Genomic DNA, 13568 nt, shown 5'->3' on the forward strand with positions numbered 1-13568 from the left:
AAGCTCTTTTGTAGCCAAGGAAGCGTAATTATTTAAAAATTTTAGATGTGTTGCACTTCACAGCTCTCAGCTGCTAAGCTGGCAGGAGTTAACACTTCTGGAAAGCAGAGAATTTATTTACCACATTTAAAAGAAAAAAAAACCCAAGGTATTTATAAAACAGCAGCACTCTTTAGGCATTTACTAATTGAGTACCTTATTTGAAAAGTTTCTCTTACATTAAAATTACCATAATTAAACAACAACAAAAATCAAAGTACAAAAATGAACTGAATTTGACATGTCATTTACTGGATTCAGCAATGGATTAAGAATCAGGGATTCTGTGTAATATTCTTCTCTGGCACCCAGTTACTGCGTGACCTTGAGGGAGCACCAGCTTCTCAGTCCTTCAGCTTTCCTACGATTAGCTTTCAGTCCCTAACGTTACAAGTTTGAAGTTCTTACAGTTCATTTTCAACCCACCCTTCTTTTTAACCTGTCCTCTTCTAAGCAACGGGTTTGAAATTGTACCCAGAGCTTTGATTTCTGCTCTTTGTTTTCTATACTGTTTGCGAACTTCTTTCCTAGCCCCTCTCTCATGCTGCTGGAATTATGCCACTATTCATTCAGTCAACTACCACAGCTTGAAAAGTCTGCACTTCTTGTTCACTGAGAACTCCTTTCTTCCTCTCTAAACCACTCTGGAATCTTTCTGACCACCTTGCCCTTAACTCTGCAAGCATCAAGTCTCACAGCCTGTATCTTTCCTGTCTTATGCAGGAGCTATCTCGGTCCAAGAACACATCCCCTTCTGAACTTGCGAGGTAGCTGTATGAATTTACACTTTTCTGCGCGACATATGTCTGTAATACATATTGCTTATGTATATTAGAATGTATCGCCCCCATCCCACCAATTTAAAAGTTGGTGCTACTGCCAAACTGAAGGTGTATGTAGCTGCAGCTACAGTAACATTTTACTTAATTATAGTATTTCCAGTTTGTTTTTAAGGGCTTGTACAGAAAAATACTGCATCTTTTACTCCCTTTCAAATGGTAAGAAGAAATGACGGAATCCTGTAGCTGGCAAACACTTCTATGAATACATCTAAGACCACCACTAAGCTTGTAACAAAATGTCCTTTTCAGAGGCTGTTAAGTCTAGTTACTTGCCTTAACAAATTGGCAGTTGAAGCGCAACCTCTAGAAAAATTCAAATACAGGATAATTCTCATCTTTCCTGGCTACCCACAGCCACCTACTGGATTTTTTGTAGATATAGTTCTTGGCAATGAAGCCTTCCCTCCCCAGCCTAACTGAGAAACAAGGCACAAACCTTAGAGTAATAGTAATGAATGATTAAGAATTAAACAAAGCTCAAATTGATGCGCAAGCTTCTACTTTTAACCAGATTCCCAAAACAAATACCAGTCATAGACACATTTACATGTATGCTCCCAGCAACGAGGAACAAAAGCAAAGAAATGAAAGCTCCGCTGCTCATCAGCAGTGTCCAATGCTACAGGCAAGTCCAAGTGGGCTAGTCCCAGATCAACAGCAAAAGCGAAAATCTGAAACTGGGAGGTCCCTGCAGTCAAGTAATAAGTTACTGGCTTGTACTATTACAGTTACTATGCAACTATGACTTTTTGAAGGAATTCATGTCAAAGGCTGTGCCAAATGCACCATACGAGTGAGGGGAGATGGCACACGCAACTCAACAGCAGCCTGCTATAACCACCGTGCCTGTAGCGCCTGGACTACCTCCTCTGAAAACCCTGGCAGGACAGACCTTAGAAAGCCCCTATGGAACAGGCTATGACCTGTTCAGATTTCACCAGTCATCACAGGCGAAGGCGGCGTTAAGACCTAAGCACAATTTCCCATTCTGCCAGTCTCAGTAGCTCAGCCTAACCTCTGAAATCATTCACTGCATTCGTCGGCACAGCTTGCGGCTTCCGTGAAAGTGGAACTACAGAGGAAGAAGAGTACTGCAGTTCGCATCAAAGATGGACAGAACAGTAATAGATATCCTAGCATCTTCCCAAATCAAACTCGATATTTGAATATCGAGACTCTCAGATTTAGTGGACATATCTAGAATTTAGAGCCAATTTCCCTCTGCCTTGCTTTACCTATAAATTGTGAAAATGACACACATATATGTTTTCACATTTCACTTATTCACACATATGCATCCTTAAGACCAAAGACCATGACAGTAATCAGTATGAAGCTTGCAAAGTACTCTTCTGCGCAAAGGTTAAAAACCACAGATAAGTATGTTAGTCCTGTGAAGGTCTGATTTATACACTTTATCGTCAGCAAAGGATAGCCTGGTTCTGCTTCTCAGGATAAGCCAGAAGTCGTTCTTTCCTTGTGTAAGGCTATCCCAATTCAATGGCACAGAAGAATACATAAATCAAAGGAAATATAGCCATGTGATCAGTCACCACAGTGGATAGCTGGCATCCCTCTAAATGTACGTAAGGAACGATGCCAGCTTTAAGAACAAAAATTAGCTGTCTCAAATTTCTATAAGGGCTGAGAAGTAAGGATCTCAGCAACCTGGCAGAAACACAGCATGCTGCCTGGAAAAATGTTACCAGAGTTCAACTGGAGGTGGGGGATTTTACTTCAGACACCGAGGTTATTCACCCTAACACCCACTTACAGAACTGCTGCATCAATCCAGCAGCCAGAAGGCGTGGAGATTTCGCAGTTTTATACAGCACATTCTCTTCTTGCCTTTCCGCCACTGACTCCACCACAATCCTGACTGAGACAAATTATGCCACTAAAACGTACACATTAACCGCACCAGGCAACAAATGGCATTTTCTACCAAATTTTCATATTAATTTCTCCTTTTGCAGCATATGCCAAGGCACAGCCCAGCGTAAAATACAAGTAGGCTGTAACTTCCCTTCTGCCTTATGAAGCTGGTATTGTTAAAAAAAAAAAGAAGCAAAAAGAAGCAAAAAGAAGCAAAAAGAAGCAAAAAGAAGCAAAAAGAAGCAAAAAGAAGCAAAAAGAAGCAAAAAGAAGCAAAAAGAAGCAAAAAGAAGCAAAAAGAAGCAAAAAGAAGCAAAAAGAAGCAAAAAGAAGCAAAAAGAAGCAAAAAGAAGCAAGGCAGCGCTGGCTGGGAGGGAAGGCAGCACATACACATACAGCACAAACAGCACCCGCTGCCTGCGTGCATTCCTGCAGCACCCTTCATTTGTGGGACTGCTGTTAGAACTGTGATCCCACAACGTGCGTGGCAGGGAGAGCAAACGATCTAAAACATACCGTCTTCTGCAAGCAAGAGAGGATCTGGCCCTTCCTCCCCTTTACAGGGAGAGGAGAAGGAAACTTATTGACCCATGCACTAGATAAATGAACAGACTATCCATTAACTAGTGAATTGCACAGAATGAAATTATGTTAGAGACAATAAAATGAATATGACTTTAAAGCGTTCATTAAAACTGTCACCAACCATCTAAAATTTAACCTGTAAACCACAGCTATCATCCATATATCATACAAAAGGCCTACCCAAAACACAATTAACCTGTGCAATGATCAATAATTTTGACATACAGTAAATTTTGTTTTTAATTGGAATCCCTACAATTGATTATAAAATATTCTTCTAGACATGAAAAGAAAAGAAACCGGCTAAGTTTGATCACACATTTTTTAGCTAAAAACTTTAGCGTGGAGAACATCTAGGTATCAGTGACAAAAATATCCGTAACTAGAAGGCACTTCCTTAGGCAGCAAACAAAAGCTTTACAAATACGCAAACTACATTATTTCCATTTAAAAACTTAATCATATCAATAACTTTACTGGTTTTATTAGAATTTAAACCTCAAACATGGAAAGTAAAAATTGCGATTTATTAGTTAAGCCTTGATACACAATTCAACTTCCTTTTCTCTTTCAGTACCTCTAGGAAAAGGCAGCCTTCGGGTAAAACGCACATTTATTTGTGGTGTCAAATCTAGTCCAATCAATAACTCAAGTTAACCTAAAAAAGAATATTCATCTTTGTGCTTCATATTTCTATAAATCCTAGAAAATCCCAATTTTATGACCCTAAACCATACCAAATAAACAGAATCCGTGTGTCAGCTACAACACTGACTCCAAATACTGAGAAGTTCCTTTTTCAGCTAATCTTCTCAAAAATTCTGTCCCACATGAGCCACATTTTGCAGACAAAAGATACTACTGTAGGCAATGTATTTTTGCCTTAAAAAATAATAAAGGTACAATCAGAATTAAAACACAGGGGGGTCGGTTATTTCCAGGCCTGTTGATAACAGTTGCTGTAGCAAGATGAGCAGCTGGTCTAGATTCAAAGGCTGAACCAACTGTTTCCCGTCACATTTAACAGCCCAGCATCATTTACAGCCTCAGTACTGGGAGGAAGGTGGAAAGAAATTCTGTAACTTCTATCACTGTGTAATCTGTATTAAACCCTTCATCTACGTAACTTTCAAAATCCAAAGAATTTACTCTTTACCCTCTTTGAAATATTAGTAAGAAACATCTACATATTAAAAAAATCACACATTCCACATTTAAATAAAAAGTTAGAATAAAAAAAAAAAGAGAGACTTTTGGCTTCACTTTTTATAAAACTTAATTAAGCCTGGCGTGTCTATAAAATTTTCTGTTTTCCTAGAGGGTGGAGGGGAAACTTACAGTTTATCATGAAATTTGGCTATGAGAAATGGTAAATATAAGGTAAAAACCTATCTGTCTGGAACTGATTTCTGAGACACTGATCTTATTTCCTTCCTTATGGATTCTATTTTTACTGTATTATCTATGGCTGTACAGAACTTGCACAAGTGTGGACAGCAACGTGTTTAGCAACTAATATTCAGCTTTAGCACAAATAAAACATCTATAATTTGCTTTTAAATGTGGTGAAGTAAAGACAATTTACTAAAATAAAACTACAGCCCCATAGACTCTAAAATTACTCTTAAAAGCACGTGTAACAATTTCTATAGTATGAATAGATGTGTGTAATTTACACACAAGTTGGTTTTAATTATCACAGTTCATAAAGGCCTTTATACCTTAGATCCGTCAGAACGAAGAGAGGAATTCTGTTAGTTTTTAACATGCTAAAAATCTACACAAGGATCCTCCCTTCTGGCCTCCTAAAACTCAGATCCTTTAAGCATGTCCAGTTTGCTCAAAGAACTAAAAGGCAGACCCCAGGATGCTTATCAGCTGTGCGATTTACCGACATCATACTTTGAAAAGTCTCACCGATCGTGACTCCGCTTCAAGTCTGAAGGGACTACCTCACACCACCCATATCGAGCCTCGTCCAACTCGCGGGACTAAGCCGTAGCGCTCCCTGCCAACATCATAAATGCTGCCATTAAAATATTTGTTTTAATTCTGACCTCAGAGTCACAGCTAATAAACAAGAAAGGCAATGAGAAATTGAAAAACAAACTAAATGCAGCTGTTGGACTGGACGTTTCACAACTGTGTTTAACTGCATCCTTTAATTTCACTTCTATGAATAGAAGCCATACACCACAGCTTGCATGCCAGCTAGTCAGCCAAGCAGTATTTTCTTTTGAGTTCATTTTGCAGTGTTATTCCGTCATGTAAATTTTACTGTATTTTTAACTTTTCCTTTGAGATGCAGCCTGCAAACAATGGCTAACTATTTGCTGGTGGTTTCTCATTAGAACACGTACTAGCAATGGAGAGCATTTGTATATTTTTTCCATAATCTTCCTCACACACACGAGGAACAGAAATTTTTTTGTGTATGTATAATACGTGTTTGTACGTGTGTCAGTCCAGAGCTCATTTAAATATGTTCAGTGACCAGATGATTAATGTTTTAGAAACTATGTGTTACAAAAATCACACAAAAGAACTAGATAGAGAGGAGTGAAACATGAAGCTTATGCTATTCTACAGACTTCCCAAAACTTACTCATATATAAAAATGAAAGTATGATTTCTTTAATATGTCTTTATAACAATCAATGAAAATACTTTTCCAGAATGCACAGCATTACAAATACTAATTAAGTAGAGAATCAGGAAGCTGAACATACTTGAAATAAATCTATTAGAAAAGGGAAAGAGAGGTCACATACTTTTAAAATTGTAGATTAAAATAAAGAATCACATGATTAAAAATTAGGACAGTAAGAAAACCAGACTTTCCAATTTATTTGGGAATATATTCCTTGAGTATGGAGGGAAATACAGGTAATTTTTTTTTTTTTTTGGGGGGGGGGGAAGAAGGCACACTGGTGTATTTTTGAAATAGGTAATGATCCTCCCCTTCTCAGTTTTCAGGTTTGACATGTGGAAAGATAAGAAAAACCACCTCACAGCCCTCCAAAACCAAACATTTTGTTTCCTTTCTGCATGGGGGGCATGTCTTCTTTTTAAGAATGAAAATATAAAAATCAATAAACATTTCTTTTAAACATGTGGAAACGCAACTTCCAAATAACATACACCGTTACGGCTTAATATCGAAATGTCTTAAAAAAGGAGCGAACAAAAAACCAAAGAGAGGAAGCAGACTTAATGCCTCCCAAATCACACTGAAGTCTTAATTCTCAGTACCATCTCGGTGCTGGATATTTGCATCCACAACTTTGCCTAAGTCCCAAGACCTTACATGAAAGAAAAACAGTGAATACTTCAGACCAATATTAAAAGGAACAGCAATAAACCAAAACATTTGAATGAAGCCATATACAGAAATTTCCATAACGGATCATGCCAGAGGTCTATGCAGCCCAGTGTATTTATTGACTTTAACAACAGCGACTAGCAATCATCTCTACGTCTACGATGGGAGAGGGAACAAAGTGAATTAGTTTTAATGGACTACGGCTGACATCAGAATTGGTGAGGTTTTTTCCTCCTTTCTAAATCACAGCGTCTAATACAACTTAATGAAAAACAAGGATGTTTGCATGGTTCCTTCAGTCTCCAGTCTAGACACTCTCTAGTTTAGACTAATCCAGTTTACCATTGAGCAACTGATTCTAATTGGTAACATTTAATCCTTGCCCTTCCCTCTCCCCATTTCCTCTCCCCATTTCAGACCCTGCGTACACTTACAATTCCTGGCAGGCTATCATCGACACGTTAAAAGCTTGGAGGCTTTTCTGTAAACATCTTAATTTAAGTAACCCCCTATGGTGTATTCCTTCCTTTCGTGAACTTCCAAAATTTAGTCCAGGGCACCTTCATCCAGAGTTTACATAAGAAGCTCTTGTCGATTTACATTATGAGGCAGACAGCGTTCTTCTGTAATACTATGACGACTATGACATTCTGCAAACGGTTTGTACGTGGGGTTTTAATTATATAAATAGATATAAAAATAGATGTGAATATATATTTAAATATTCTACATATCTAAAAATTTAAATCCTCCTAATGACAAATTCTTGCATAACGTTGCATTGACAGAAGAACATCTTAATAACCAAGAAAATAGCTACCAAAATTTTTTTACCCTCGCTACATTTTAATTATGGGAAAAATTCAACCATAATAAATACAGACCTTAGTGTCAATACGGCTGCTTTACGTTACATAGCAGAAAATGGTTACCGGATGTACAATTGTTACTGGTTGTACTTAACTGACATTTCTAAATATCTTGCATTTATAGCATGGAAAAGGCCAAATCACCATTCCAAGAAATGGTGGAAGGCCATGTTGTCCTGTAAACCACAGGAACAGAGAATGTATGTTCATCAAAAAAAAAGAAGTCATGCAGGTGACATTATCTGCAACTCAGTTCCACTAACAACATGCCAGATTATTTCTGTGTGGCCAAGGTGTATTGGCTGCAATCCCATAAAGACAGGGGCCAATCTAAAGGTATCAATATTTTCTTTAAAAAAATGAAATTTAAAAAAATATATTTTAAAATATATATATTATATTTTTTTGTATATAAAACCAGGAAAAATAAGATGCGTGGGTTTGGAAGCGTACCTATACAGATGCAGTCTGAAAAATTAATCTAAGTTACCTAATATGAATTAGTAAACAGCACTAAATTTTTGTCTGGATACTCTGTCCACAGTTAGTTGGCCTTCAATTAATTCAAAACTGAATATTCAAGCTAAAATAAATCGAGCCAATGTTAATACTAAGTAAAAGCATCCACACAAAAGCTTGATGTGATTTTCATTTAATAAGTGAATTAAAGTAACTGTTCTTAGAGTCTCTTTGTACGTATAAGCCTCTTGTTTCCACTACATCAATATACATGCCAGAGGTACATTAATAAAGTCCCCAGTCTATTAATATCACTTCACTTCCCTGTATTATTTATTCTCATCTTGGAAGGTTTTAATAAAAGGCTTAAAGTCTTCCTAAAAGTTGGAAGCTGCCTTCCTTTGTTCAGAAATGAGAGTGGACGTGGTGCTCTTAACTCCGTCTGCAGCAGCTGCTCTGCCCAGACGACCCGATGGGTGTTCAAAAACGAACGAAACATTCTCAGAACGCAGCTCATTTCCCTTGCAATGGCTTTGTGTATGCCTACGAGGTGGGGCTTTCTTCTTAGTCGTGGATCCTTCTCGATCAGGTGAGGAAATATTGTTATTTGCCCAATCAACTACAAAGCAGTGCTATAATCAAAAGACACGCGGTGATTGCCGTTCCGCAGACTCGGCGTGTCTGCAGCGCCCAGCCTAGGGTCTATCAGCCGCAGCTCCCTGCAAAATTCATCCACTTTGTTGGCCATCTCCAAGCTGCCATGAATTACTCTGCTGGCAGGAGCCCATCTCTGGTCATCACCTGCAGCGAGGCCCCACAGCTCCTTCCTCTTACATGCCAGCATCCTCGCCACACACTGTGGTGCAAGCGCCACTTCACGGGAAGGGGTTGTGGTAAGAAATAAATACCATGTGTACACACTACTTATTAAGCAAATATATGGCAAAAATCAGATCCCTTTTCCCTGTTAATATACAGCATCTCTTCCACAGCAGTTGGCAATGCTAAATTATGACATTTATTTAATTTATCCAGTATCGGAAGGATGTCTAAGAATCCAAACAAGAGTGCTTCAGGAGAGGGACCTTACCTTCACGTAAGTCACAAAAGTCACTGGCACACATAGCAGTAGATAAATAAATCATTATTTTGACATACAATAGAATGTATACAAAAACCCTGTCCATTTTCTATGGAAGAAAAGGATACAGGAAATACTTATATTCTAGCATTTAAAACAAGTAACAGGGCCAAGTCACCTGAACTTGAAACTTGTAATCAAATTTATTAAGCACGCTCCCCAAACCAGGACAAGAGCGGTATGGAGGAAGCGTGCCCAGCGGCCAGAAGAAACACTGTCACCAAAGCTGACGACACAACTGGCACAGAGAATGGATTAAGGAGGCTCATATTGTAATTTTTGGTTTTCCCACTAGAATAAGGACCAAGTTAGCATTTCGTGTCTGTTTCCCAAAGATTCAATCAGCAACAAATGGCAAAGGAGTACCAGTTCTTTTTCACTTTTATTGAACTACTATGTATCTTACCTATTAAAACGAAAAATGTGAAGCAGAGAGGCAGTAACAATATGTGCAGGGACCCGGCTTCTAGAAATTCTATAGGACTAAGGGGGTTTGTGATGAGATGCCTGGCCACAAGTTTTCAGCTATAGTACAAACACAGCCCTTCCTCTCCCCCCCCGAAAAAACCCCAGCAACCCACTCCCCATAGTAAACCATCACAACTCTTTTTGAAAACTAAAATTCGATGCACACAGGAAAAAACACAGAGAAAACCTAAACTACTAGGAACTGCAGTTTTTCTCTTTTATGGTTTTTTTTTTTTTCCTTTCTTTCTAACATTAAACATGATTTGCTGTATGTCTTAGACTGAAACTTTTACAGACTCCTTAAAATCAACTGACTCAGAAGCAAGCTTTTATTAACATAAGGCTCTGGAAGAGCTATATACAGGGACATGCTAGGCAGCATTAAAAAAAGAAAAAAAAAACAAACCAACAACTGTGGTGCCCCCTAAGTGTGCTCAGAAATTATATTTTGATTTTGTTATTTTATTATTCAACCAGATTTTCAGAGTTGCCATACATCTAATACAAAAAAGCTAACTGTATGCCAAGTTTCTTCTTTCTTCGAATACCTCAAAAACGGAAAAGAAAAAAATTCAATAGATTTTCCTTGAATTGAAACAAAAGGTAGATCTAATGCCAGCAAAAGTCGCTACAGAAATGTCTACACAGCACAATGAAATGCTACGTGGAGACATCCCTGTTTGTTCTTTCATGATTTTGCCTTGCAATGTAAAAGGCTGCGCGTACAGCAAGCTCTCCTTGCCAACTAACCCAGCTTAGAACTCAAACAGAGATTATTTACCTTGCTGAGAGGAAAAAAGAACCCCCAAAGCCTCAAAATCAAGTCAAAGCAAATCAAAACAAAAACCCAACAAAAAAAGAGACACCCTCCCCATGAGCAAGAGTCCTGCCATTGTTTGCGACAGACTTTCAATCAGGCCCATAATAACTCAGTATGTCTTGGACACTCTAAGTGCAGTAAAGGATTTCTTCTTGGTTTCAGAAAGAAAGATTAGGGAAAAGTACTACTGACATTTACTGACATTAGTGAATCTCTTTCCTTCCCATTGGATTGTTTTCTGATAATCCTACAATGAAGCAGTATGTTACCCCTTCCCAGGAGCTATTCTCACAATGACACCCGCAAATTCTGTTCTGCTGTTTTATCACAATTAGCTTATCCCTAGCAAGCTCCTTGCTCAGCATGAAAACATTAACAGCAGAACCCACCCCTCCCCCCCCAAAAAAGTATCTTACTGGCAATGGATCCCTTTAAAATACAGCTTCAAGTGGCTGTGGCGCTGTTCTTGGTTTACTACACAAAAATCATATATATCCATCTTCCATATCCTTCAGATATGGATATACCCTGCAGATGACAACCTTCAGTGGCTTCCAGCACCAGCGGTGGCTTTGTTTTAGATTTTTCTCAAACACAGTTCTGTAAGCTTTTGGAGACCTGAATACCTGTGGAGCTCACGGCACCTTGGGATGAGACATGATGAAATGAAGCTACCTGATCAGCCTTTGAGAATAAAACAGAGCAGTGCTCCCTGTTTGCCTTTACAGCAAAAGTCTGTAGTTGCTATGTTCTAGTGCAGCATCACAGACACTGCTTGAAATGACGAGTAAAAGTGGTTTTTCACTACAGCCAGCCAACAGACGAAGGCAGTATCAAAAGCCACCTCTTGTTCTGCTTTGTAATGAGATCAGATTGATTGGCAATATACCACTATGTAATGGATTAAGATGATGTTACTTACAACACTGGCTTCAAACGAAATTCTGCCTTCTGATGTTAAATAAAGAATACAGACTCCTGTGCTAAGTACTGCTTTCATACTGTAGGCAGCTGAGGTAACAGTTTTCAACTGTTTTAATATTGCTCTGTACCCAGAACATGTGGTATGATTCAATACCTTGCTGTGATTCATCCCTCCTGCAAACATCTCAAAATATACATAATTTGCAATCAGTCAGAAATAACACCAATTAGAATAGGCGTTTTGTCATTAAGTATCGTATTGCACCATTAGATCTAAGGTAACAGCCTGCTATATCATATACAAAGGACTGTAATTTTAGTACCTGAGCAAACCAAAAGAACTTGATTATAATACAAGTAATCCAATAATATGCAAATATATCCTTCAATTTAAAAAATAACAAGTTAATTTGCTTTTGCATAAACATTCTGTTTCTCTTAAATTTATACAATCATAAAAATTGTCTTAAGGAGGCATTTAATATCTTTAAAGCATTCTAATTTAAGCAGCTGTATTCATTTCACTTAATTAGCATTGCTCAACTCTCGGCATTTTCTTTCTACCAGAGTAAAAAGCAAAAATATTACTGTTTTGGAATTGGCATAGTTGCTTCTCAGTTAAACACACAAGAGTTCCACAAAAAACTCTCTAAAGTATCAGAAGAAATTCAGCTACATTAGAAGACTTTTTTTTATGTCAAAACCTCACAGTGAAAATGCAGTGAACTGCTCACCGCTATTAAAGAGTTCTGACGTAACAGACGGGATGTCAGAATGAAAGCAGCTGGTCAGGAGAAGTGAAAACATAAGGGACGTTTAGTTTTATCCTTTGAAATGTGACTTCGTCCTCGAGATCTTCATGGCATTTGCTACATTTTAGAAACTGTTAATTTAGGTATGTGGAAGCTGTTGATTTCCCTGACTACTACTGCCATCAACCAGCCCCCTTTTTTCTGTCTATAGATAAGAGTAGTAAACATGTTAATTGTCAAATTAATAAGATTTATTAACAGACAAGATCTGTAGCTATCTATCTCTGCCGCCCACAGTATTGTTCATTTATAAAGAGGGAGAAGAGGAATAGGTACTTTTGAGGAGTTTCTTAAAATGATTCTCCGGTTATAGTTGACTTCACTCAGGAGAGAGGGTAGGATCACAAACTCTTCATCAAAACACTTAATGGCAGTGTAAGTTACTTTTAAAAAAAAGTGCCAGTGAAATGATTGAATTTATTTTCATATTTATGGAGAAGTACAGTTTAATTCATGTGCTGATCCTCCGGATACCTTCGTATCAGAACAACTGGATCCTGGCTGGCAGGACACTCAACAGAAAATAGTTCCTTAGTACTTCTGCCACATTCGAAGTGGTACACTGAATCATCTCCCATTTACCATTGTGTAACAGTTGCTTAAGTTTGAAATTTCCAGAAAAGACAGATGAACCAGTGCATGACACACTCGACACTCAACAGAGCAGGTCAACAGTCTCAGCAGCAGTGAGCGGGTACTTGCATGGATCACAAGGGTATTTGCAATTCCTCCAAAGTGATGGAACACGTACCTACAATATTTTACCATCTCCATCTTGTTTACAACTATCACATTAAAAGAGTAAAATAACTTACCACTAGGGTTAAAAGCCATGCAGCAAATAGGCTTTTCATGTGCAGGGAAGTGGGCCACAATGCCATCGCTATCCGAGTCCTCACTGACAAGTACCTGCATGATAAGAAGAGAGGCAAAGGAAGGTCAGGAAGTAAAAATACACCTGAGAGAAAACACCAACATATTGATACAGGAATAGTGTTATAACATATACACAGTGGTATGAATTAGAAATATAACTGCACGTGAACAAGAGACAGTCGTCTGTAATTTTTTCAGATAAAGAGTCGAGACACACTCAAATAACCTACTCTTAATTACAAAGGGTTATGCACTTTATAGCTGGATTCCCTATTTATTTATCCTATTCAAAAAAGGCAAAATGGAAAAATATTCCCGCGTTTTGCTACATGAAGTATTAATGGCTGCACAGAAGCACATTACAAAAGATGTCTGTATGTAGTGCACCAGGGAGCTATGTTTAAGGTTTCCATTGCCTTCCTGGCTGAAGCAAGGGTTGTGACCTCTCTACGTCTCTGATCGAGAGGACCTATTACCGATAGATTTGTGACAGGAGCTCTCCTGCACATTCAGGTCTCCTGCGGGCAGGAGCTCTC

At 38.3% G+C, this 13568-nt stretch overlaps 1 protein-coding gene across 6 annotated transcripts in view; it reads right to left on the minus strand.

Moving 5' to 3' along the window:
- Positions 1 to 13568, minus strand: part of BCAS3 (BCAS3 microtubule associated cell migration factor) — a 370477-nt gene that overhangs the window by 269839 nt on the left and 87070 nt on the right. For all 6 annotated transcript variants that reach the window (XM_064467926.1, XM_064467925.1, XM_064467929.1 and 3 more), the window contains one exon: positions 12972 to 13065. In XM_064467926.1, coding sequence (XP_064323996.1) covers positions 12972 to 13065 — 94 coding nt within the window. The remainder of the gene's footprint in view (positions 1 to 12971; positions 13066 to 13568) is intronic.

Source organism: Phalacrocorax carbo, chromosome 17 (assembly GCF_963921805.1).
Source record: "Phalacrocorax carbo chromosome 17, bPhaCar2.1, whole genome shotgun sequence".
NCBI classification, from domain to species: Eukaryota; Metazoa; Chordata; class Aves; order Suliformes; family Phalacrocoracidae; genus Phalacrocorax; species Phalacrocorax carbo.